The 24584-nt window shown below is 40.3% G+C and overlaps 3 protein-coding genes and 1 long non-coding RNA gene across 10 annotated transcripts in view; 2 read left to right on the top strand and 2 right to left on the bottom strand.

The window, feature by feature from the left end:
• The window catches only part of LOC105685860, a 165816-nt gene extending 164649 nt beyond the window's left edge, over window positions 1-1167 (bottom strand). Inside the window, exon 1 of the mRNA XM_048655454.1 lies at window positions 517-1167. The gene's annotated coding sequence lies outside the window, so the exon portion shown is untranslated. The remainder of the gene's footprint in view (window positions 1-516) is intronic.
• Window positions 1168-2522: 1355 nt separating this feature from the next.
• On the top strand, window positions 2523-5832 carry LOC105685890 (nischarin). Its single transcript, XM_012400346.3, has 2 exons — window positions 2523-2963; window positions 3062-5832. The coding sequence occupies exons 1-2, from the start codon at window positions 2523-2525 to the stop codon at window positions 4025-4027; spliced, it is 1407 nt and encodes a 468-aa protein (XP_012255769.2). The 3' UTR covers window positions 4028-5832.
• LOC105685891 (heat shock protein beta-1) lies at window positions 5648-22724 on the bottom strand. 3 transcript variants are annotated; one of them, XM_012400347.3, is made up of 4 exons: window positions 22289-22724; window positions 14579-14689; window positions 12897-13086; window positions 5648-6152 (listed from the first exon to the last, which is right to left on the bottom strand). In XM_012400347.3, exons 1-4 carry the CDS (start codon window positions 22474-22476, stop codon window positions 5961-5963), a joined length of 681 nt encoding a protein of 226 aa, XP_012255770.1. In that variant the 5' UTR covers window positions 22477-22724; the 3' UTR covers window positions 5648-5960. The 3 variants fall into 3 exon arrangements, with proteins under 3 accessions (XP_012255770.1, XP_048511477.1, XP_012255771.1); XM_048655520.1 differs by lacking the exon at window positions 22289-22724 and adding an exon at window positions 17788-17858; XM_012400348.3 differs by lacking the exon at window positions 14579-14689 and having other exon boundaries at window positions 22289-22723.
• Window positions 7159-14620, top strand: LOC125501000. Of its 5 annotated transcripts, none has more exons than XR_007278456.1 (4): window positions 7159-7263; window positions 13151-13372; window positions 13805-13906; window positions 14588-14620. It is a non-coding gene; the product is annotated as an uncharacterized LOC125501000 (long non-coding RNA). The 5 variants fall into 5 exon arrangements; XR_007278457.1 differs by lacking the exon at window positions 7159-7263 and adding an exon at window positions 9406-9670; XR_007278454.1 differs by lacking the exon at window positions 7159-7263 and adding an exon at window positions 11779-11912.
• Window positions 22725-24584: the final 1860 nt, after the last annotated feature.

A 24584-nucleotide genomic window follows, 5' to 3' on the forward strand; every position in this document is an offset into this window, starting at 1 on the left:
CATTTCATCAATTGTTCTACCTGCAATCGATGTACTTCGTTTGTTACATCCGTACGTGTGCGTCGTACAGATGTGACACACGTATCGCTAATTATACGAAACTTATGCCGGAGCTTCTACGGAAAATAAGAGACATTGTGATCCGACATCGAGGTCTCGGGATACGAGCATAATAATCTTTGAAATAGAAATACGCGGGGGAATGCGGGCGAACGAGGAACGCCCACGCAACATGCTACGCGCTCCACGCGCCATGTGTGCTTTTCCAAGTTGATCTTGGAATGAGTCAGTCGACGACAATCGCCGAAGAGTTTGTCGGTTGACTTGCCAAGCTCCTGCACAGCCGGTTCAAAACTACGTAATCAAACAATAGAAAGAAGTATTCCTGAGGAAGGTGCGCCCCGGTTTTCAGTCGAAACAGGAAGTTTGATGTGGAAATTTCAATAGCTAAGCTGTGCGTTGCAATCACTTGCAAATTCGAATTCTAACGAAGAGAACGGTTCATCGCACACTTACCTGAGGCAAATTTTTTGAGAAGAACTTCGGTGAAGATCACAATGATTTCACAACTCGAAAATTTACCGACTCCACTTACGTTCGAATTGAGAACACTGATTCAAAGGATGCAGCTAGACCACTAGGAGTAACGAACACCTGCACAGGTAGAAATAACCATCGTCGTATCCAACATAATTGTTGAGCCTTTTAGGCGCACTCACTCATCTCCGTAACATGCAGCGGTAACTCGGAGGAAAAACGATAATAACAACCCACGGGTTATAAGCGTAGAGCGTAATGGAAACAAAGAACCGGGTACAGAGTATATTTTCGTTTATTAAAATTTATTAAATGTAAACGGATTTAAGTCCGAGCACTAAGTGAAATTACGCTCGTTCTCAAATAAAATGGTAGAATCATAAAAGGAGAGATCAACTCGACACCACACACTCGCGAAACGGCCACTGATCTTTGTACAATGTTGACTATTATAAGAAACCCGTATAGTGATGCTTCGAAGCGAACGATCGAGGAGAGAATAGATCTATTCATTATTACATGCCATAGCTATAGGTAACTAGTCGAGCTATACGCAACGCCGGGTAACCGTTTTGCATGACTGTTAAAATATTCAAAATTTTCGAATATTCAACGGACAAAAAATTCACGAAGGACACACACCAAATTAACCGAAGATATATTTATGCTTGAAAAACACCTGCAGCGATCACCATAGCCACCGCGGTACTGGCTATGAGAATAGGCAACAGGTTTCACGGAGGGGGAATGACGCGATGGTCAGCCCAAGCAGCCAAGCAGGTAGATCGCCCGCCATCATGCCTCGAGTTCCTGCCCCAGCATCCAGCAACAGGTTGGAGTCGAAGCCGCTTATGTTCGGGTTTGAATCTCGAGCCAGGGAAGGAATCGGCTACTATTTCTTGTCGAGGATCAACGCCGACGTACCTAGGAAAAAAGATCACATTATGATCTATCTTCGCAGAGACATACAATCCTGTCTTGTGTTACAGACTTTGGAAAATCGAGCTCCAAAGAGAGGCAGATGGTTGATAGGAGTAATATTCCCAGGCAATAAACCGTCATTCTTGAAAAAATTTTATTCTAAACGTACGCGTTGATTATAATAACGACCGTGTGCCGGAAACGAAATCTCGGTACTAATTATCTTTAATAACTGAAGAATGTAAAGCTTCAAGAAGGCTGATGAAATGTTCGTAGAATCAACAATTCATCGATTAATAATGCGAATCTTACATTTGGAAGGTGAAAAAAGCTTTCTCAATTCAAATATTAGAACTATTCATTGGCGATCTCTTTTTTTCAAATTCAAAATTGCAACAATGGCCCCGGTGAACTCTGGGATGTAATCATGCGCATTGAGCGGGTTGACAATGGTGGGTGGAACCGTTGAGAATTCTTAAATAGGTGGAACCAGTGGAACCAGTGGAACCGTAGGTCGAACCAAGTGGAACGTTGCTAACAGTGACCTCTGTAGGTCAACAAAATAACATCGGAACTAAGATTATAAATCAAAGTTAAACTAAGCGGCATCTGACGTTAAACAAATAAAATAATATTATCTGTCATCGTGTCTGTTACAATTTGCAGTAACAGATAATAGTTAGGAATTCAGGATGAGCTGTCAAGCATGACAAGTGCCAATAGGCGAAACGAGTCTCGGTAGTGGTTGAAGTTTCTCGAGATGTTAGAGGTTTACAATAACAGTTAATTGTCACCGTTTGTTACTGATCCTTTCGTGAACAGAGGAGTTCGCAGTGTACCTAGAATAGAGGTGCAATGTTGGCGATGCATAATCCTCTTGTTTGTTCAGCTGTGGCTGGGTATTGTTTACATTATTAATGTGATAGTTATTGTTTTAATCTCATGTTGTGACCCGCCTGGAGAATCCAAGGTAACCTTTACATGATCAGCAAAACGTCATCGTCGTCCCCGATAATTGCTACCCGATAGATTTAACTGGGTTCAGTATAACTCCGACTTTTAAAATGGCATGTGTATTGCTAAATCAAGACTATGTGCAAATTAAAATACCGTCGTCAGAGACGGTAGAGAATGTCACCTACTACGAGATCGAGGTCACGATATCGTCCATACAATGGATCGTCAAACACAGGTACAATGAATTTGCTGAATTGCACGATATTCTGGTATCGGAGCATTGTGTGGAAAAAGATATTTTACCACCAAAAAAACTTATCGGAAACAAAAGCGAAACATTCATTGAAAAGCGCAGAGCTGCCTTAGAAATATACCTCAATGCTGTTTACAATTACCTCAAAAAAGCAATGCCCAGAGAACTAGCTCTATTTCTTGAAATGCACGTCTACGACATATTTTTTCTCCTTCAAAATATGGCTCTACAATTTTTTAACGATGGCATTTCACTCTTGGAAGCCTCACAAAGTTATGCCTTTGACCCTGTGCAGGTATGTTTGGAGATCGTCTTTCAATTACAACTTGTTGCTCGAATCATTCATACTATGATTGTAAGTTTTATGTCTTCTGTCATTGTTCCTACTTCCAGCTTTATGCCATCAGTGAGAGATTAAAGCAGCCTCGCCCACCTCTGGAAGTAGTGGACCGAAAGTTTGACTTTAGTCATGTTTTGGACTTCAATTCCCACTTGAAGAGTATGGTTGTTCAGGGCAGCAACGTTCTATATGGGGCAAGTAACATTCTACCATCTACATTACCTATAGAATTTTCGACGTTTCGAAACATAGAAAATATGACTATCGATGGGTACCCTGTACACAAGATCTATGACATGGGAAATCTGCGCGACACTGTAAAGGTACTGAAGGTCTATAATACTGGGCTGAAAAATATAGTAGAGCTCGCAATGTGCGAAGAAGTTCATAAGCATATTGCAAATGCCAATGACTCGCATCTTTGGTTGAAAGTTACTCATTTAGATTTGAGCAACAACCGAATTGAGGCTATAGATGAGGCGATTAGATTGCTACCGCATATTGAATCTCTCATATTGAACTGTAACGTTCTCTCTGAAATCTCTAACGTCACTTTGCTGCCGAGGTTATCAGAGTTACATTTAGCTTCCAATAATTTTACAGTCCTACCAGATAACTTGCATACAAAGTTGGGAAACATTGTTTATATAGACTTATCGCAGAATAAATTGACCTCGTTGTCTGCGTTCTCAAAATTATATTCTCTAGAGGGTTTGGATGTGAGTTGCAATCAGATAGAAGAAATAGAAGAAATAAAATACATCGGTTGCTTGCCTTGTTTAGAAAACTTGAGACTAACTGGTAACCCTGTTTCGACAATTGTCGATTATAGAGTCAAGGTATTAGAGCCATTTGGAAAACGGGCATCAGACATTTGTTTAGATAATGAGAAACCAAATCAGAAGGAATTAGATACCGTCTCTGTTCTCCAGGCACTCAGAATTGCTAGAGAAGGTAAAATATCCGCTCATAATGCTACAGAAGCTGCTTTATTCTCAGCACTGGTTCCGAGCCTCTAAGTTGACCAGGTGCAGCTTCTGTAAGCTCATTCACCAAACTGACATTTGGAAATTTGTCTATGATATTGTGGTAAAAAGTGGCTCAAAATTGTATATTCCCATAAAGACTGTAAAAATGAGCACAAAGTTCTGATCAAATTTGTCAAATGTTAACTCAAATGTGATTATCTAACATGCAGATTTGGCCGACTTGTGATTTTACGGCGTATTTAATTTTACTAATGGTGCGTCAACTTTTTTTGACAAATTTCACGATATCCTGTCAGTATGCTATACCAAAATACATTAGCTAATAATATAATATGAGAGAAAAAACAAAAAACTCATGGCTATGGAGACTACTGTCTATAAAGATATACTTATGTTTAGACGTCCTGGTGATATATCTCTAACCAGTGCAGCAACATTGCTAAATATAGCCCACGGTAGAAGAAATTAATTTTAAATTGAACCTAGCGTCTTCAATTCGAACCTGGATAATCATCGTTACCCATTCTTTTACACTAGTTAGCATGACCGATTATTAATTATTCTTTATATTTACCACAAACTTGATATTAAGAGCAAATAAAATATTTGAGAGTTTACCGATGGGATATTCCCTGGTTTTCTTTCAAATATGTTACAGAGAACGCTCAGAGATAATCCGTGAACCTATTTTTACCGAAAAGTACTGTTGTAATCAGTTACGCGTTTAATATTGTAAAATAGATTGACATACGAATTTTTTATCAACGCAACGATAGATACCTATATATTATATTCTGTACATAAGATGAGCAACTATTTTGTTAATAAAGTGAAAAATCTGTGATAAAGCCTTACTGCCTAATTTCCCATTTAAAACATCATGAAATCGGGGCGGTAAAAAGCAATTTGATTACCAAGGAAAGAACGTACGATCGCATGATGGCATTGTTCTGTTTACTTTGATTTTATTCATAATCATATTATGCCATTTTGAAAGTATTAAAATATTCATAAATAATATTAATAATGTATAACGTTTACATATATGCTAGGCGTCGCTTTTAGTCTTTTAAGGTACACCTAAACTAACACGTATATATAATATATATATGTATAAGTTATTGTTATAAATAATTTTCTCATTAATTTTTTTTCCTTTTTCTTCTTAATTTTTTTTTTTTTGTTTTTCTTAAACACGTTATTTTATACTTCTATTTCTACGCCGCTTCCTTTGCATTGGTCATAATTTCAATAATTGAGTATATTATAACGAGTATACATATATTTTAGCTCGAGTGTAACGTAAGCTGAATAGTCGCAATCCTTGCAAAAAGCTGCAAATACTTCATATTTCAATCTATCAACTTACTCTTCCCTGACTATAAAACTCAAAATTCAAAATTAAAAAAATTAAGTTCACCGTCGGATATCGACGGCTTGAAGAAACGAGTTTAGCATGAGCAGCAAGACGACGCAATGAATTGTACAGAAAATCAAAATAGGTGAGCTAAATTATCAAACGATCCTCAAGAATAACTTTCGAAAAATAAACAAATACGTCATGTGTATTAGGTTTTAATCAAAGGACACTTGCAGACAGAAAAAAAAAGTAGGGAAAGGATATAACACAATGAATTCTTTTCGGTAAAATCCTATTCAAAATGTTCATTTATTTTCCAATAATTACGTTTCATCTGTGTTTTACGTTTTCTTTATTTTTCTTTATTTTTTTTTTTTTCATATCCATTCAGCCGGTTAAAAAATTATGCGAATGCTCCGGAAGAATTTCTTAGTTTTTTTGTTTCATTGGGTATGGTACCGGAAATCATAAGGATCCCGGTATCATCCCGGTGTGTGGAACAAAAGGTTTGCGGACAACAAGGAATATCAAGAGGAAATTAGAGAGATTGGCGAGGAACAAGGAACGAGGATGGGATTGTGAATAGAATAAATAAATAATTGTTTATTTGTGCGTAATCGGGATGCGCGTTTCGCCGGATGCAAGAGGCAGAGGTGCTTCAACTGTGAGGACCCCGTCTTTGCTGAGGGATGACTTGATGCTCTCTGGATTTGTTCCTTTCGGCAAAAGGAATTCACGGTTGTATTCCCTGTAGACAGATTTGCTCTCGGATTTTTCCTCGTGTTTAGCGTGAACCTAGAACGAGATGAGAAATAACAAAATTAATTACATCCAGTCTCGTAGGTATTCCCGAGTACAATTGAATTACGTTTCCTGCAGATTTCCCGTATCCATAAGTATAAATAGATCGTGAACCAATTGATTGACGGCCGATCGATAAAAGCCTGACAATAATCGCTTGGCTCGCACTAAAATCCGTCACACTAATTTCCTGTATTGTTCCTATTTTCGATTATACCGGAATTGAGAATTTGTTCGTGAGACTTCACGTCGGTATCGAAAAAATGTATACGTCGCTATAGCTCGCATATTTGCGATCACGAACGCATACCTCGACTAGGAAGTTATCGAACGACACACAAAATTATTGCGCGGACTTCATCACGCGTTACGTCAAAATATAATTATACGAATGAATATTATTCAACTACCGAACGACTTGATGAAGAAAAAAAAAAGGGTAATTACGTGATGACGATGATGATTGCGATGACTATCGTTCAGGTTTACCGACGCGTCGGTTTTGTTTACCTGGTATTTGTATGTGAATGATGTATGTAATGTATTTACCAATCATGTATTCCATTCTCGAATGTGTTAACGTTAATAATGCGCTGCGGTTCGCAACCCAATACCCAAGATCACGCAAATGACGAAATTTCTATAAATAACATCCCGTTGTCCACCGATGTGAATTCATCGCTAAGAAGATGCGATTAATACTCAAAAGAAACACCATCTTATACCTAATGTAAAATCTATGTACCGTGTACAAGTCTGAGACGAAAATAATAAATTCAATTATACCGAAGTACACGGTAAGTAGAAAAAAGTTGGAGGACAAAAAATTTTTTTAGAACAAAAACTCGACGCTCTCTCCACATACATATATTATCAGTCGCATCACCGTCATTGCACTTGATCAAATAACTGGAAAAAAAAAAAAACAAACAATGTCGTGAAATGAATCGCGAAGAAATTGGGAGTTTTAAACCACATGTGAGACGTACGTAACGTTAGTCATCGTTTTAAGCCACATCGCATTATACATACGTAGGAAAATCTAAGGTCTGGCGTTCGGTCTGAAGATTTCGTAACTCAAACACGTCTCCTTTTCGATGCGAAGGTTGGTGACTAAGAATTGTGCTCTTCGTCGCAGTCCAATGGACCGACGAACCGCCACGACGTCAACTAGTATTACGTTATACGAAACGAAGTCGGTTAAAATTCTCTGTTTAGCTCAGACTTTAGTTAGCACATATTAGAATTATGGGCATGGAATAGACGGGCGCTAATCAGCTTCGCGAATTCCAAGGCCTGCGGTCAGTACTCTCCGCGAAATGACGTCATCCCTTATGGTGTAGGTCAGTGAAAATAAATAGACGTAGAAATTGCACTTGTGGTCTGAAAGAGCCAAGTTTATCCTTCTCGCATTTATTTTCCTCTTTTTCATACGGGGCAACGGGTATGGTTGGAAATAAATGAAAATAGACTTTACATCGTTTGTTCTGCGAATAATAAAGAAAGGACATAAAAATCTACGGGGACGCGGAAACTGGGGCATCGCGATCATCCGTAGAGCAAATTTATGTGCGCTGCGTCGTTAGCCTCGTGGGCGACGGGAATGAGAAAAGGATAAACATTATGTGACGCCGGCGCTATACCGTAGGTTCTATAGACTAGCTCGTCCAGAGTCCTCCAACCTTTCCGCGAATCGATATCTAACGATGCAGGGTGTACACGACAACTCCCAACTTCAAAATAAGCTCGAACACTCGAAAATAAGTTCCTTCCATTCCTTCAGAAAAATTCTTTTTCATGAAAAATCAAGCTTTTGAGCTTTTATATGCACTACCATTGTACCGTGTATACATGGGGTTGATAGACATATTCTCTTTTTATACCTGATCTATGGGCTTTTTCAGAGTTGAAAAAAATGTTGGTTTCTTCACGAGACATTCCACGTGGATTTTCGTTTGGAATGATATTTCAAATAGCCGATAGACACGCGATTAGTTATTTACCCAAGGTCTTTATAGGTATTATTATATCATATATTTATACCAGATAGCGCTCGTCATAATCGTGTAATAATAATTTTTCCATGTGATGAGCAGACGCCGTCAATTTTAAGTTTTAACGATCGTCTGCTGCCGTACGTATACCGGTCCCTTTGATAGCGCATCAGGAATATAATAGCAGGGAACAAACCAGATTGCATACATATATACATATTGCATGGGGTGGCTAGTTTAATGCTTTAGCAACTCTTTCCAGTCCGTATACATCTACTGTACTCGCTAATCACGTTGCATAACTCGCGGGTATATAGCGCGACTGTTTTTAATGTGCTAATGAGTTAGCGATGTTGAATCGTTACGACAAACTATGTAATGAACATACGTATACGTACATACGTATAAACTTAATGTGTACCAGCCTGCACATGGCGTTGACAATGAAAAAAAGGATAAAATAAATGATGTGCAGTTCGGACGAATTTTTTCGCATTCGCCCAAATCCCATGAATGCAACCGGAAATGGCGTCTATTGCACGGGTCGGAATTCGCGAATTCGAATCAATTGAAATTTGAGACTAGGACGTACGTATGAAGTACGTATTATCGAAAGGTCGAACGAAGGTGATACTTTGGAAAATGGCCAGAGAATTACACACCTGAACACTTCTGTCTGGAATATATAACTAGAGTGGATGGCGTCAGTCATACTTTTATAGAGATAGGTATAATATTATGCACCCGTTTATCACACGCTTGCGGTTTTCCTTTTGCAAAAAAGTATCAAAGTAACGTTATGTCATGCATAATGTTACGCACGATGTATATTCGCATGTATAACCGTTATTCAACGTGCACAACGTAAATAGTATTTTCATTGGGAACTTGCGATCTCGCTTCCTGTCGTACCCAATACCTACACGTTCGTATTATAATCATTTTCATTTCGGATAAGAGCTTTTCTTTTTCGTTTTTTCTTTTCGCGTCAATTTTCCGCAAAGTTATAATATCCGGCGTACATAATCGTGACGTGCGCGGATAGTTACTGTACCGTGCTAAACACACGTTATACGAATAACTATTCGATACGGCACAACCAAGGCAGGTGCGACTTTACGTGACGCGGAGTATATTTGATCACAAATTTTATTACACGACTATTTCGAACGACTCGGTTCTCAAGTTCATATCGTCGTCACCTTGGATGCCAAGGGTCGGATAATAAATCGGTTGCACTAACGACGTAAAAATTAAAGAATGTAAAAAAAAAAACAAAACAGAAATGCCCGTTGCATATTTTCTGCATTCATTCGCATCGTTGAATCTCGTACCGCCGCAAATACAACGCTCGCGGTTTTTGAGACGTGGCAATGACGAAATTTCGTCGCGGGGTAAAATCTCAGTTGGTAGGTGTATAATGTGTATTTCTGGAATCTTTTTGCCGAGCTTGCCAACCGCGGGCCACCGGGTATGTATACGGGTAGAAGTCAGAGCAGTCGTCCAAAGTCGTCTGCGGTATGTATATACATTTTAGCAACGTAAAATTTGGGTCGCAGACGGTGGTCCAGATCCACCGGAGCCATTGCACACTCGAAAAGTTTGCCAAGCGAAATAGGATATTCCACGCACACGTGAATACAGCGATACGGCTAGCGAATAACGCACGTACAAATATTTTTCCCCCTTCTTTTTCAAACCTTAAAAAAACAACAATTTATCAATTACTCCAATTATAACCGACTCGAATATTCTTGCTTTGCTTAAAACAATTCTCTGCAGTTGGCAACAAAAAAAAAAAAAAACCGATATAAATGAAATAAGTTGAATTGAAAGAGCGAGGGGCAGAAATTTTTCAGCTGTAGGTACACCGTGTAATTAATGCGCGGAAATTAATAAATAAGATCAGACAGCTCAGTCAGGGTTTACGAGTGAGTCGCGAAATGAATTCCACATAAAGTGGTTTTGAATACGTGTACAGGTATATGTATATACCTACGTATGCCTAAAACCACGCGAGTCGTATTCCGCAAACCGTAGGCCGTAAAGTCGTGGGTCGTGGGTTGGGCCGCTCCCCTACTCGAAGAGTTGCATGTATATATAATATATATGCAACATCGCGATGTGTATGTATACCGTAATATCGATCTCTCCCTATAAAAGGCAAAACCCTGATGTTGAGCTGCCGCAGTAACGAACTGGTAATTCTAGACCCACGCAAAGTAAAAAGCCAACCGCGCGTCTGTCTCTTGGCTGCTGTTTCTGCTGCAAGCACCACCTTGGTAATCCAATACACGCGTTGTATAACAATCGCGATTCCAGACGGATTTTTAAGCGTTTTTATTTCTTCTCTCCCTTCTCTCCCTTCTCTTTCGTCGATTTCAAATTTTTCGATATACACACGTCAGCGTCGATTATTTCGTTCGTCTGTACAGTTTTATGGGAATCATTGAATCCGCTTTCAATCCAAACACGAAACTATACGGCAGTCGCTAAAACGGCGGACGGGGATGTAACTGTACGTGTATACGTAACGCGGTCCGCCGTTCGTGAGTCATTCGCTAAATATAATCTTTACTCTTTGAAACGATATGCAAGATATTTTGTTCAATAGGTCGTTCCGTCAGACGGTCCATCAGCTTCAAGGTTCCTTTCGTGCAATCGCTGTGTACCTTGTACCCCATCCGATCTAATTGATACAGGAAGACTACGGAAATCTTTGTAGGTTTTCTTTCCTTTTTCTACTTTCATTGTCAGTCCATCGCTTAGTTGAGTGATGAAAAAAATGATCGCGAAGAAAGTAAAAAATCATGCTATCGATATTCGCATATGTCTACTGCTCCTTTGGACGTCGTTGCGGTGATAATTTCGAAGAGTATTTGAAAAAAGTTACAGGGGCTCGTTTCGAAAGAATTGATCCTCACCAAAACGTATCCAGAGAGTGAGAAGGAAAAATCTATATTAAAATGACGTACAGCGAAGGACAAAGTTGGCCCTTCTAGAGGACGGCAGACCCGGCGTACTTGACCCTAATTTTTCGGACCTTGACCACGATTTGAATATAACGTATACATACATCGTATTGCGGTAACGTCCGGAAAGAAAAAAAAAAAAAAAACCCTATTTTGGAGGAAAATTTCACACGATTCTATTCGCCGTGTTATACGAAATGTATAGTTTTGTTTTTTCAGAGAAGATAAATTACGCGTCGGAAGTAGCTTAAAATTAATTCAACTATCGCACGACTACGAGCGAGTTTACGCCCATCTCGATTGTGTGCAGATATTGAAATTTTTTCGAGACAATGTACAGGAAAACGATACAGTTATCGTAAGGATAAAAATGTCAGATAAACAGAAAACTAATAATAATGAAATGCGATTGAAAATCCACAAGATTCGAGAAAATAAGCATCGATTCGTAACGCGTGTCGTTTAGAATCATACGGAGGATTTGGTTACGTAATCGAGAAACAGCTAGAGGCGCGTTATTATTCCTGTTCATTTGTCGGTTGTGTAATGTATTGTAATACGCGCAATAACTTGTCACCTCGCAAGGAGACTTGGCGTACCTACAAAGAGCGATTCGTGACGTACGTGACTTATGCCTTTTATATCGCCATTCAAAACCGCCGCGCACTTTACTCTCTTTTCCTCTCTTTTTTCCTCTTCAGCTCGACCCGCGTCTGCAACTCTTTCGTTCCTTATTACTTCCACGACCGCAGAGAGACAAGTGCAACGACCTCGTATTTATACTCCAGGTAAATTATATTATACGTGTATATAATCTGCGTTTGCATAACGGTAATAAATCGTGAGCGGCAAAAATGATTACCTGTATCGGAAATTATTCATTCAAGTGATTCTTTTTTTTCTCTTCATAAAGATTGAATTTATCGTTCATATCGCGCGGTTTTAGTTTCAAAAATCGTCAAAATCCAAAAGATCCGTCCGATCGATTCCCGACTGATTTTTCGAAGAAGTTTTTCGAAATTTTATAACCGGTATCGGTGTACAATACCGACATTATTCCCTGGGCTTCGTTACCGCGACGACCGGTCTTCTGATATTTTTGGAGCAAGTTATTTCTGAGGCCCCTTCCCTTCAGATATATCCTCAGCTAGAGCCACATGCTACTAAAACTCCTGGCGCCGGAACTTCGGAGACGAGAGGAGAACTTTATACCCCGCAGCTATACGTATGTACCCATACTTCGTTGATTTTCGATTCCATTCCCTCCCGTCTACTTTTTTCCGTTTTATTTTCCAACGAACGAGAACTTTTTCGGATTAAAAATAATTCCGACGGATTTCGGCGGTTGCGATCGTTCGCTATGTTACTTCGGATTCGATTTTATATACCCACATCCGTGAAACGATTATTATCGGTGTACAGACAAAATCTGGCGGATCAGCGAATTCCGTTGGAAAATTCAGTCGATTTTGAAATCGTAAAGCAAAATTTACGAGTGCACTCGAAGGAAGAGAGCCGCTAGATATTATTCGCCGTTTATTTTAGTAGCTCGCCAGTCCGATAACCGGGCGAAAATCTTTCTCCGTGCGGAAATGACGTTTTCGATCGCGTCGCCTTACCAAGCGAGTTGTACGTTCGACAAACGTCGTTCCGTTTAATTTTACCTGCCGCGTGTTGCACGTTGCATCTGGTACGCCTCGATTCGATCAATTTTCAAAATTAATTAAGCCTAGCCAACGCCGCGAGTATTTCAAGCGCCGATAAAAGCTCACCAGCAATTTGTTGTCGACGGTTTTAACGACGATTTCCTCCGGCGTGTACTTTGAAACGTCGAATCTCAGCTTGAGGGATTTGTTGCCGCCTTCATCCTGGATCAAAGGACTGTCGAGGCCGTCGAGCCAGGTATTGGAATCGTGATGAGGGGTCAACGAGCTGTTTTGTGTCTGTTCCTGCGTCGTTTTGCTGCAAATAGAAGACGAAATTTTATCAGATTTGGTAATCTTTTTTAATCTCCAATCGATTGCAGATAGACGACTCTAAACGGGGGCCAAATAATCGTCTTTCAAATTAGTCTAGACATACTCCACATCACGTGATCGATACGATGGACATTTACTAATTTATGCACGACGACGATTAAACAGTGAAACGATCGAGGAAAAAATTTGATTAATTCGAAAAATGTTCAAAGGATCATACAACTGATGGGGTACCCAAAGAACAAAAAAACAAATTTGGCGTATTACAGGTACTAAGATAGTGTAATCTATTTTATAAAACTAATTGAATGAAATCTAGACTATATTACCATCAACTAAACTAATCGCTAAGATAATTGCGAAAGTGAAGGGTTTTTGTGTACGTGTGACTAGATTATAGCGATCTTTAATTCTACCATTATGATTTAAGAGTTATCTACGAACGTGCTTATAAAATACCAAGCAAACCAGAAAGTAAAATAAAATACAACGACATTCACGTGTAACAGACGATCGATAAGCACTGCAGGCAGTTATTTTGTTGTATATATACCCAAAATTATACGAAGGATCTATTCACATGCGAGTCCTAACTATGAAAAATGAGTAAACAGGCAAGCTCGAAAATGGGCGATGAATCATAGAGAAAATGCGAACGATCGATCATTTTCCCATAACAGTGTTAATCGTGTATATTACAGCTGTATACAGCGATCGGCGGAAAGAGCAGCAGGAAAAAAGGAAGGATGTTGCAAGGATCAGGGGGTAATGACCCAGCGTCACGCGAGGTTAAAGATTCAACGGTGAGTTATCACCGTTTTAAAAATGAACGGAAAAAATCATCCAAATCGAAGGGATAATATGCAGATAATCACGACGGATTATTATCGTCTGCATGTTATCGCCGTTAAATTGTTGCAGCGAATCACCGGATGATAAATTAACATTTTTGCATGCGTCGCGGGGAGGTGACCGTTGCAGGAAGTAATTTCCGTCGCGTGACGATTATTATTCTCCAAAATTAACGTTTGCAGATTAAACACCGCTGTTATTATCTAACCAATAATTCTGCCACTCTTTCCGCTTCCTGGTGACGCCATCACGCGCTCCGGCGACTACGTTATCACACGAAGTCAATCTTGCTGCAAACCGTACCGGAGCGCAGCTAAAAATTTTGATATTCACGTATCGCAATATTCTAATGCGTGATGATGATGATGATTATACAGACATAAAATAATTTGTGCTGTGAAAGATAGGCTCATTAACGACGACAAACATAAATGATTTTATTTAAGTTGAATGTGAAAAAAAAAGGAGAGAAGCTCTAAAAAAAAAGTTTAGAACAAATTTTTTAAAAAAGCGCGTCACATTAACGTATACGAATGGAAGCTTCTTATTCATTAATATTTCTTTTTTTCTTGATACAGATCGATTGATTCTTATTTTTTGTTTTTCTTATTGTTTTGTGTCACCTGGAGAAGCTGTCGAAGGCAGATTTTGAGGTGGGCACAGCGCTATCCAGGGTCTCCCAATCACCCGTTGTCGACTTGGAGGTTCGGTGTTCACTTGTCATGTGGTGGGTGCTTCAAATTAGTCACCAAGATGTCAATTGCCAATTGCCAATCAGCCAATTCACGAGATAGGGACGCGACGGGGGGTCAGTCGAGGGTTAACGTGAACACGTGTTAATGTTAGTTAATATTGTCAATGCGCATCATCGTATTTCATTATTTAAATTATAAATAATCGAAGACAATAATAGGTATAATTGTGTGTACAGATGTGTGAATATCTCATTACCTAGTCGTTATAATTATTTCGTGATTTCTTATAAACTACACCTTCATAGTCATACCATTAGCGAATGAAAAGTGGAAAATAAGAAAGCTGAAAGACGAAAGAAAAAAAGAACTAAAGATAGAAGCCATCATTGCACCTCAGAAGAAAAGTATGACAGAAAAGGTACACCCTCTTCGTTTTTTTCCGAGTCAAAACTGCGTCGCTTCGACCGAAAAGATTAAATTTTCGAAAATGAAAAAGGCGAAAGTAAAAAATTTAGAGACCGCACGTGGTACGTGTACGCGATAAATGTATCCGCGAAGACAAGTATTGGCAAACCCTCGCAAAACTTGTGCGCATAAATTTTGATAAACTTGCACCAAAGTACATCCGCCGTGAATCAAGACGTGGTACAAAACCGGAAGTGACGTGCGCAGGGTGCATAGATCGGTCCGAGTCGAGTTCAACGACCCCGTAAGAGCGCTTCGGAGTCGCATCTCCGCTGTAATACACGGAGAATCTAAAATTTACGGACCACGATGAAGTTTTTGTGGAGATCTATTAAACGTTCTATTATTTTTAATTTTTTTTTTTTTCAACGAAACACGTTTCGGGGTTGTTTTTTACGCAGATTCGAAACGCTTCACGTGACCGATGAACTCTCGGTCGTTATGAGAGAAGTGAGATTTTTATTGTTCCGCGATAACACGGATCGCTCAGGTCCGAGAAAAGGTCAGTTTACCAAGGGACGACGTAACAAACGCGTAACCAAAAGCGTAAAAACCTGAAATTCGTGCATCTGGTGCTGCAGGATCTAATCCAGGCACTAATTTTACAATACAAGTATTACGCACAGACGAGAACGAGGATGATCGCGTTTTCTGAGCCTCGGATACCCGAATCAGAAATTACAGCTGTTTCGGAGTTAGCGAATCTCAATCGGCGGATCGCAACAAGAGCTATTTTTGAACGGGGATCTTTTTCCGCGCTGACCCTCGGCGGGCGTTTACGTTGAACGTTCTCGAACCCGCTAGCCACGATGTACACCGCGATTCCGAGTCGATTCTCTCCCGAGGCTTTCGTACAGCTACCCCGTACCATTAATCCGAAGGCAATCGGACTTGTAACAAACGGAATAACGACCTTTGGTGAACTCTGTCCGTGAGCGAGGTCCCCCGTTCTCATGCAATAAGGAGGCATTGTTGTCTGCGGGATAACTCCTGCCCTTCCTTCTTACCGCTCCCCCCCCCCCCTTTCTTACTCGTTTCTTTTCCCTTTCTTTATTTTCTCACCGTCTATAGCTCTCCACGTAAAATTTACAGACTGTATTCCGTTTATTATTTTTATTCGGCGGATAGATTTTTTATTATTTTTACAGCGCGAGCGAAAAATGATTGTAAAGATCGGGAGCATATGAAGAAGTAATACGGAGCTGAGATAATATAATATTATCAACCGCGACGGTTTTCATCCTGTCGTGGAAAAATTTCAGGGAAATTATCTACCGCAAATCCAAACGCACCAAGGATAACGATAAACGCTGGCGCGCAATCGTCGCGCTCTTTTACGGTTCTACGTATACAATTAATTTCCTCCATATTTGGTATACCCGCTGACACTGACACATAAACCGTACGGTAACGCGAGGGTCCAGCGTAGGTACGATGCAGATAGTTATGATTATTCTGAGGCGACGGAAAAAGAGACGCGAATATCGAGAGGAGGAGAAACGACGAAGAGAGTCGACGGGATCAGAAAACCCTGAGCCAGTTTTTCCCTCCATGTCGACCTTTACCCGTACGCATGCTACTTCCAAAAATGGATCGAATATGTGGGTTAAGTTGAACCACTCGCTACACACACACACGCGCACGCACACTCCTTTGCCAATTACGGATGTCCTTTGCATACGCCTTCTTCATTTTCTTCTTCTTCTGTCTTTTTTCGTTTTCTTTTTTCGGAAATAGATAACGTACGTACGCGACGATAATCTTATTAGAAAGAACGAAAAGAGAGAAGAAACTTATCGTGCCGTTGCATCGCTCCTGGATCTCAATCTCGTTCGCGAGACTAGGGCACGGGAAGTCGCGTCAATTACAATATGCCGGAAGTTATATATGCTCCATTCGACGCGTCTACTCCATTAACTCTTTGTTTTAAATGAAACCACCACGACCATCACGTGCACTATACGATATTATAAAGATACAGATATACCTTCATATATTCTCGGAGCATGTAAAGTAGCGCAGCTAAAATTAAACCTCCACACATGTGCATGTTACACGTAGTTGTATGATACCACAGAAATTTCTCAGAGTTTGAAACATTCGCCAAAACGAACCTGATGATAATCCGCGTGCAATGATAATTTATATCTTTATTTTGCGTAAAAAATTAAAAGTTCCGCGCTTAACTATCTTACCGAACAGAGGCAACAGGCATCCGGTTGGCTCGAATTAACGAGTACGTAGCGTGCGGAGAAGCTTGACTAATAATTTAACTCGTTCATATTACGATAAGTAATTCACTTAAACCTGCGAACGTGTAGAGAAACTCTAATCTAATGACACCGGATCACGAAGATCTACGTTATAGGTAACGCCGTAGGAAATCGGAATGACTCGATCCTAATTTACGCTTCGTTGAATGCATCTTCTTAAATTCATGACTCGCGGGTGACCTGTGGCCTTCGGATGTAGTCGGTTGACTCGAATCTTCACTAATTGAACTTCTAAATGACGTTTCGAACTTCGACAATTGTTACACGCGGTTCTCGATCGAGCCAATTTATTCCACGAGCGCAGCTGCGCATGCCGATCCCCATCGCTAATTCCACCGAATCTTCACAGCCCCCGGATCGAGAAATAGGTGAAAAATGAAGAATGATAAATTTACGTACCAAAACCTGATGACGGTTTGATGGTTACCGGGAAAAACTTCGTCGTCGAGAGTCATTTTTTGCCGATATCAAATCAATCGAATGTAATTTACCGGAGAACTCGGATCGAAGATGGCACTTGATATTCGAATATAGGTGTGCCTTATGAAAACACGTTGCAGGTGAGAGAGAATTTTCTATTCAGTTGTTAGCCGATCGAGTTCAGAAAAAGGACTACGCGATGGAGTATCGGTATAGCGAGCGCGGGGTCTCTTAGATCTCTACGATTGTCCATATATATTCACAATCTACAAGTACACCTCGAAGGTGGGCAAGAAAAATATTTAAAACCACATCGGGGGGGGTGGGGGAACTTATGAAGTCACGTGACTTTGAGGTAGATCGCGCCTTTCGGGTATAGCTCGACAAAACACACGTCATCCTCACGGTGTACGCTGCGTTACGTCATCGATGTTAATTACCTTCGTCCAAACCTACGGTTGTAATAAATCTCCTCCCCCGGAATATGAAAAATTGGAGAAAAGTCCTTTCTTCGTTTTTCAGTCGACCCCCACGTCCCGAATACGGGGACGAAGAGCCCCCGCGTACTCCCCTTACAGTCGTCTAGTTTCTCTTCTAATTCCGAAACACAACCCCCGCACGAAAACGAATCTAGTTTTCTCATACGGTACATCGTACAGTACATCCCTGCGATGCGGAGCAATTTCCAACCCTCGTTTACCACCCGGATCCCGAGGGATGTGAGAAAATTCAAGGGGGAGTATAAATGGGATTGAGGAGCCCGAGGGTTTCAGGAACTTCCTATTCTCCCGTGTTGCGTACACCCCGTATATGAATCTCGTTATACGTATAATACATATTTCAATATTGTCGTTCAACGCGTGTTTTCTCGGTTACTAAATTTTTCAATTTCTCATCCCAGCTACTAGAAGGATTAATAATCATTCGACAGACACGTCGAGTTACTCGTGATCCACGTAAGTGCGTGAGTTCCAAATTTTTTTTTTTCAATAAAATACGCTGCACTAGACGCACGCGAAGAGACTCTGTTCGGATATAGGATCGTCTGTGCGAAGATGATAGCGTGCCGGATGCGGATGTCGAAAATAAATCCTACGTTCCGTTATTACCGCAGGAAGAAGGAATGAAAAAAATATCTCTACTTTTTACCTATCGCGTATCCAGCCGAATTAGATAGCGTGGCAATAAAAAAGGCTGAAGAAGTTTCCGAAGCAAGTTTGGTTGGTGTGTAAGAAAATTTTTTTAAAAAGAAATATCATCCGCTGCCAGGCAGCTAAATAAACAGTCAATAATAACATGAATCGTACAGACCGTGACGCGTTTCGCAATCAGCAGACTACTAAAACTCTGCGGCTTGTCCCCGTGAAACTGAAATAATTCTAAAAAAAGAAACTAGAAAACTGAAAGCCGTGGTAACTTTTCTGCAGCCGGAATAAACCGACGTTACCGTAATAAACGTGCTCTAAAAACGATTTGACAAATTTTCTAACCCGCGACATTCGCCGAACGCGAAGAATAACGGGTCGTTGCTGCGGCCAGGCAGGTGAAAGAATGAAATAAACTACGGCTAGTTATTAGAAAAAGAAAAAGAAAGTGACAAACTTTTTTTTACAAAAAAAAGAAGCTGTCTCTACCGCGTCGTCGAATGTTTCTTATTTATTCTATTTGCTAACTATTCAGATAAACTGACGTTTCTAAAGACGTAGATGACGAAGGATTCTCAATAGCGCCCTGAATACTCTCCACTGCGTAAAGTTCAACGGTTTTGTCATTTCGACTGATATTAATATTCGATGAGACAAGTAGGTACGAGAAGTACAATAGATATTCCGTCTAAAATGACCATACTTACGGCGATACGCAGTGTTACGGTTTCGTAGGGAGGCAAAGAACGCAAAAAAAAAAAAAAAAAAAAAGAACCAGTCCGCAGCAAGCGTATCTCTATGTACGTGGACAAAATAATATGTAGATTTGAAATCAGCCATTTTTCGCTGTCGCGAAGCAAATAATTATTCGGTCTCTCCGCGTAACTGTAAGCTTGAAATCTGAAGGTAAAGTGATTTCCGCGGCGGCGTAAACCATGACGTTTCTCAAACGAGTTCAAATGCACGCACTTCGTACGATCGAAATGGTTTTTTTTTTTTTTTTTTTTTTTTTTCTTCTGGGATGAAATATGCGGATACTGCGACTACCATGTTTCCCGTTCAAGGGAAGTGACGCAGATTCGCTCCCTCTGGTTCTGGTCCTTTCATCATTCATTTCTCTTTCGCATTTTCATTTCAATTTTTTTTTTCTTTTTTTTTTTACCTTTTTATCTTACGTTAGCTCTCCCACGCGCTCTCAGCGGTCGGTATAAAAGCGAAGAATCAGAAAGCCTCGAGGCTATCTTTTCACCGAGAACCGACTGACTGAACCTCTAAAAATAGCGCAAGAGTTACCCAAAATACACGTACAACGATCACCCGGTATAAATGAAAAAATCTAAATGAAAAGCCGAGAAAAAAAAATTTACAGAAAATCTGCAAGTCGATCAAAGACTTTGGAATGATCGAGCGATGATTCCGTTGTGCACGGAGTTTATTATTAGTCATTATGTCATAATTATCATACGTTGCATTCCTCGATCGCTCGCGTAATAATAATAATAATAATAATAATAATAATGAACTCGGTGAGTAAGAAATTTTGCAAAATTATACTAAGGTGAAATCGATTCCCTCCGTTCCGTTTCTGGCATCATCTGCATCGCAAATTTTTCAACCCTCGCCGCTAGTCGTCTTGCGTCTGGCTGTTAACGGAACGTACGCTCGCAACTATCGCGCGGCGTGTCCGTCTACCCTTGCATGCAACCATTTCAAGTTATATGCCGCAAGTCGTGTCCTATGTATATGCACGTCGAAAGCTCACATAGGACGACTTAGATGCATAGCGAATGAGTTTGCCGATATTTATAGTCGCCTCTTTCCGTTTCTCGCCTACTCGCGATATCGAACAGATTATTCGCCCCTGTTTCAGCTGCCCGCGTCTCGCGCAGGGTGAATGACAAAAAGTAGCGTATCTTTCTTTCCGCAATAATTAAACAACCGCGATATCGACTCGGTGTCTCTGAGGATGGAGCTTCGATAAAACCTAGTCAGAATTTATTCGCGTCGTTATCGGTATCGGACTCCTCGGATATCTGCAAAATCTTATCGATCAGATGCACGATCAAAGAATCGTAATAACGTACAATAAACTCGATACATATTTTTGATTGTACGATTATTACGTTGCGTGAGTCTTTGCTTTTTCTAGCCAACGTGATCGTTCCCACCGGGTGGTCGTCGTAATTGTGTCAAACTAATTGGATGAAATTTTTTCGGTTCTTCATCTCGTTTGATTCTTGCCATCGATCTCGTCTACCCTATTAATTCGCTGACCGGAGCGCCGATCAATTTTCTAGGTGGACCCGCCGTTGTACTTTTGAATATCGCACGAGGGGTTGCCAACCCTTGCTTAATCGATACTCTAGTTTAAAACTTTAATCGCATAACACGACCACGTATTATCGTAGCCAAAGTTGTATACGTGACATTTTTGTAACCCAAATTCTATTCTCTTCGGGACGGTAGGTACGTGAAAAATTGGCACGGAAAATTAAGAAACGGGAGCATTTGGGCTAGACAAAGAGAACGAGTTTTAGACGGAATGATTAACGAGAACGACTCATTGAGAACTAGATCGATATCTTGGTACATATTACAATACGACGACGATGATTCGTCGAGTTGCATTATATTTCTGTACCTACGTTACGTTATGAGCCGGAGTATAAAAATTGAAAGAAAAAAAGTTCCAAGCTCTTATGCAAATTTTTATTTCAATTATAGCCGGTGTAATTAGTGATTACACATCGCTTGTAACACAGGCTCGGCTATGAATTCTTGATTCATGAAAATAACTGTGGACGGATTTTTTGCTCTTATTCAACGGATAATATCCCAATGGAATATTTGAGAAAGAAAAAAAACTTGCCGCTTTAGTTTTTTTCAAGTATTCATAATTAATAATATCCATATATGCAGCGAAGTATGAGTAATCGCGGTTATCGACTATCGATCAATAGAAAACCGGCAGACGAGGTAACGCGGTAAATTGAAACGATATTCAAATCGTATAGTAGGCGGACTTGTTTGCGAATTGCATTATCGATCGCGTATCGGGGCTAAAAAAAAAAAAGAAGAAAAAGTAAAAGAAAACACGAGACGCACGGTCTCTTCGGTATTTATTGTCACAGGTGAGATAAAATGGCTGGAATAGAAATAAAAATCGAAAAACATGAACACGAAGACGAAAAATCAATGGAGCAAAATTGTACACCTGATTCGCTTAATGGGCTGCTCTGGCCTAATTGAAACAGATTCTCCGTGTATCGTTACTGAATGTTGTTCGAACGAGTGGAAAGGTACGACTTGTTGACAAATAGAAGACTGAAATATACCTGGTGGTGCTCTTGAAGAAATTGTTGCTTTCACGGTCCATGAGCTTGCTACGGAATTTTGACATCTCGTCTTCCATCTTGCGCATTTCGGCGTCAAATCTTTCACGAATATTTGCAAATTCGGAATCGAGTACGCTGATCTCACGAAGTTTGATGGGAATGTCGCGCCTAATACCACTGTCAGCCATTTTTATATATATATTGATTCGCCTTTTGTTGTGTTTGAAAAAAAAATTATTTTTTTTTTTTTTCTTTCAAATCTGTCTTCGAACGTGTTATTCGACGACTTTATTCAGCGTTTCACTATATTCAAAAATCGTCTATATCCACTCACTGAAACGCACTCTTTCGTTTTAGACTTAGAAATTTCTAAGACCGATTATACTCGTTTTGGACGTCGGATACGAACGGCTCAAAGTCTCGCTTAATAGTAAGCGCGGGACGCGTGCGACGCTTTAAATAGAGGCGAGCTTTACGAAAGATTCGGTCAATCTCGGCAAACTTCGGGATCATCGAGATGCGCGGGGGCAGAACTCGTGGAATGTTCAGGAACGCGATTCCTTCAATCCGCCCCTCACCGCTCCACGATCTCTTTCTTCCTCCGCTTCTTCTTATTCTTATTCCTCGTCTTCTTCTTCTTCTTCTTCTTTTACTTGTGCAAGACTCGCGAAACCGCGACTATGCTTCTTAGCGAATCGCGGGGGTGGACGAATGCCCGACAAAATTGCCAATGGGGCGTAGGTTTTTAAAAAATATCTATAGATATTTATTACAGTTTCTTATTGTTGAATATATTCTATTTTGCATCCGGAGACTCACTCTTGTTTCTCGATCCAAGAATCTACCGGTAGACGCATATTTATCGTATTATAATACGTGACTAATCCCAAAGCTATGACCAAGCGGTTTTCTGAGTCCTTATTAAGCGGCAATCTAGAATTCACGGGAAATCGGCAACTAGAATAGTTTCAGGGACTGATAAGTCCTCGGTGAACCAAAACGGGTTTTCATTGCTCTCTTTCATCCCTTATTTCCATCGCAGCGACAAAAAGGGATACTTCGTTCGTAATACGGCGTATACCGAGCCGACGAATTTCAGTTTGAAACCCTCTAACGAGGTGTGTCCCGTTTTCAAGACGTTAATTGGTTAATTAGCGTAAGCAACGAGCCGCCTAGTCTGACCCGTTGAGACTATTAGATCTCTCCGTTGGTCGGATGTAGCTGCGAAACAGCTTTTAAAGCTCTCGCATCACGTCTCGTTACGGTGAATCGAAAAAAACACAAGCAGCTTTCCTTACGCCCGCACCCGATACATACGACCTCTGATATTAATTGAACTAATTGTAATTAAAAAAAAAAAAAAAACGACAAGAAGAAATCGTGTTTTTCACGAAACTGGCGAAACACAAACTCGTCCATGCCCGTTCCCAGGTGTCCTCGTCTTTGGAAGAGGCGGATCAGATTTGAGAAAAAAAAAAAAACTGTCACAAAAACGACGAAAAAAAGATCTACTGTACGTCGGAAATCTGATACGATATCGGCGTAACAACACGTTGGGTACAACATCCACGTGCAACGTTCGTAGGTAATATCACCGTGTATTATTCATGAGGCACCTTTCTAAGGACGAAAATGAAGTGCGTTTCGAGTTTCATAAGTCAATATCGAAAACACAGCCATTTCGTGACACGTGAGAATCGGCGAGCAGGTTTCCTGGTTATACATAGATTTCCAGAACAATATCATTCGTTTTTACACCATCCGGCAGAGCTTCACGTCGTGTACCACGAGACAAATTCGTACAAAATATAACCAGCGTAACGTATATCTACATGTTGATTTTTTACCGCGTGTATACAGTCGAAGTATGTAGTTGTATGGTTACGTGTCAGAAATTGCTAGACGTCAGATGATCGCATCCGCGGTATAAATATGGCGCGGCTAGCAATAAACACCTGACGTATTTCTACGCGATGATCGTGTTTACATTGGAAAACTATTTCCGTACCTCAACAATAATCGGAAAACTATGAAGACTCCCTGTCGAAACGCCCCAAGTAACGAATTTCCAGCAATACGTACGATTGTAGGAAAAATAATAGAAAATTTCAAATCCCGATCAAACCGAGAATTATTTTTTGAAAATTTTTATCATCAACGCTACGAGATGGCCAAAAATTATTTTTGATCGGAATCTCGGTACTATTTGCATACTTCATTGATCGGATCGTTGCGGACATATTTCCTTCGAGAACTGAAGTTTAAATCCAGTGATCCGAAGCAGTCAAGATTGTGC

This window comes from Athalia rosae, chromosome 5, assembly GCF_917208135.1.
Source record: "Athalia rosae chromosome 5, iyAthRosa1.1, whole genome shotgun sequence".
NCBI lineage: Eukaryota > Metazoa > Arthropoda > Insecta > Hymenoptera > Athaliidae > Athalia > Athalia rosae.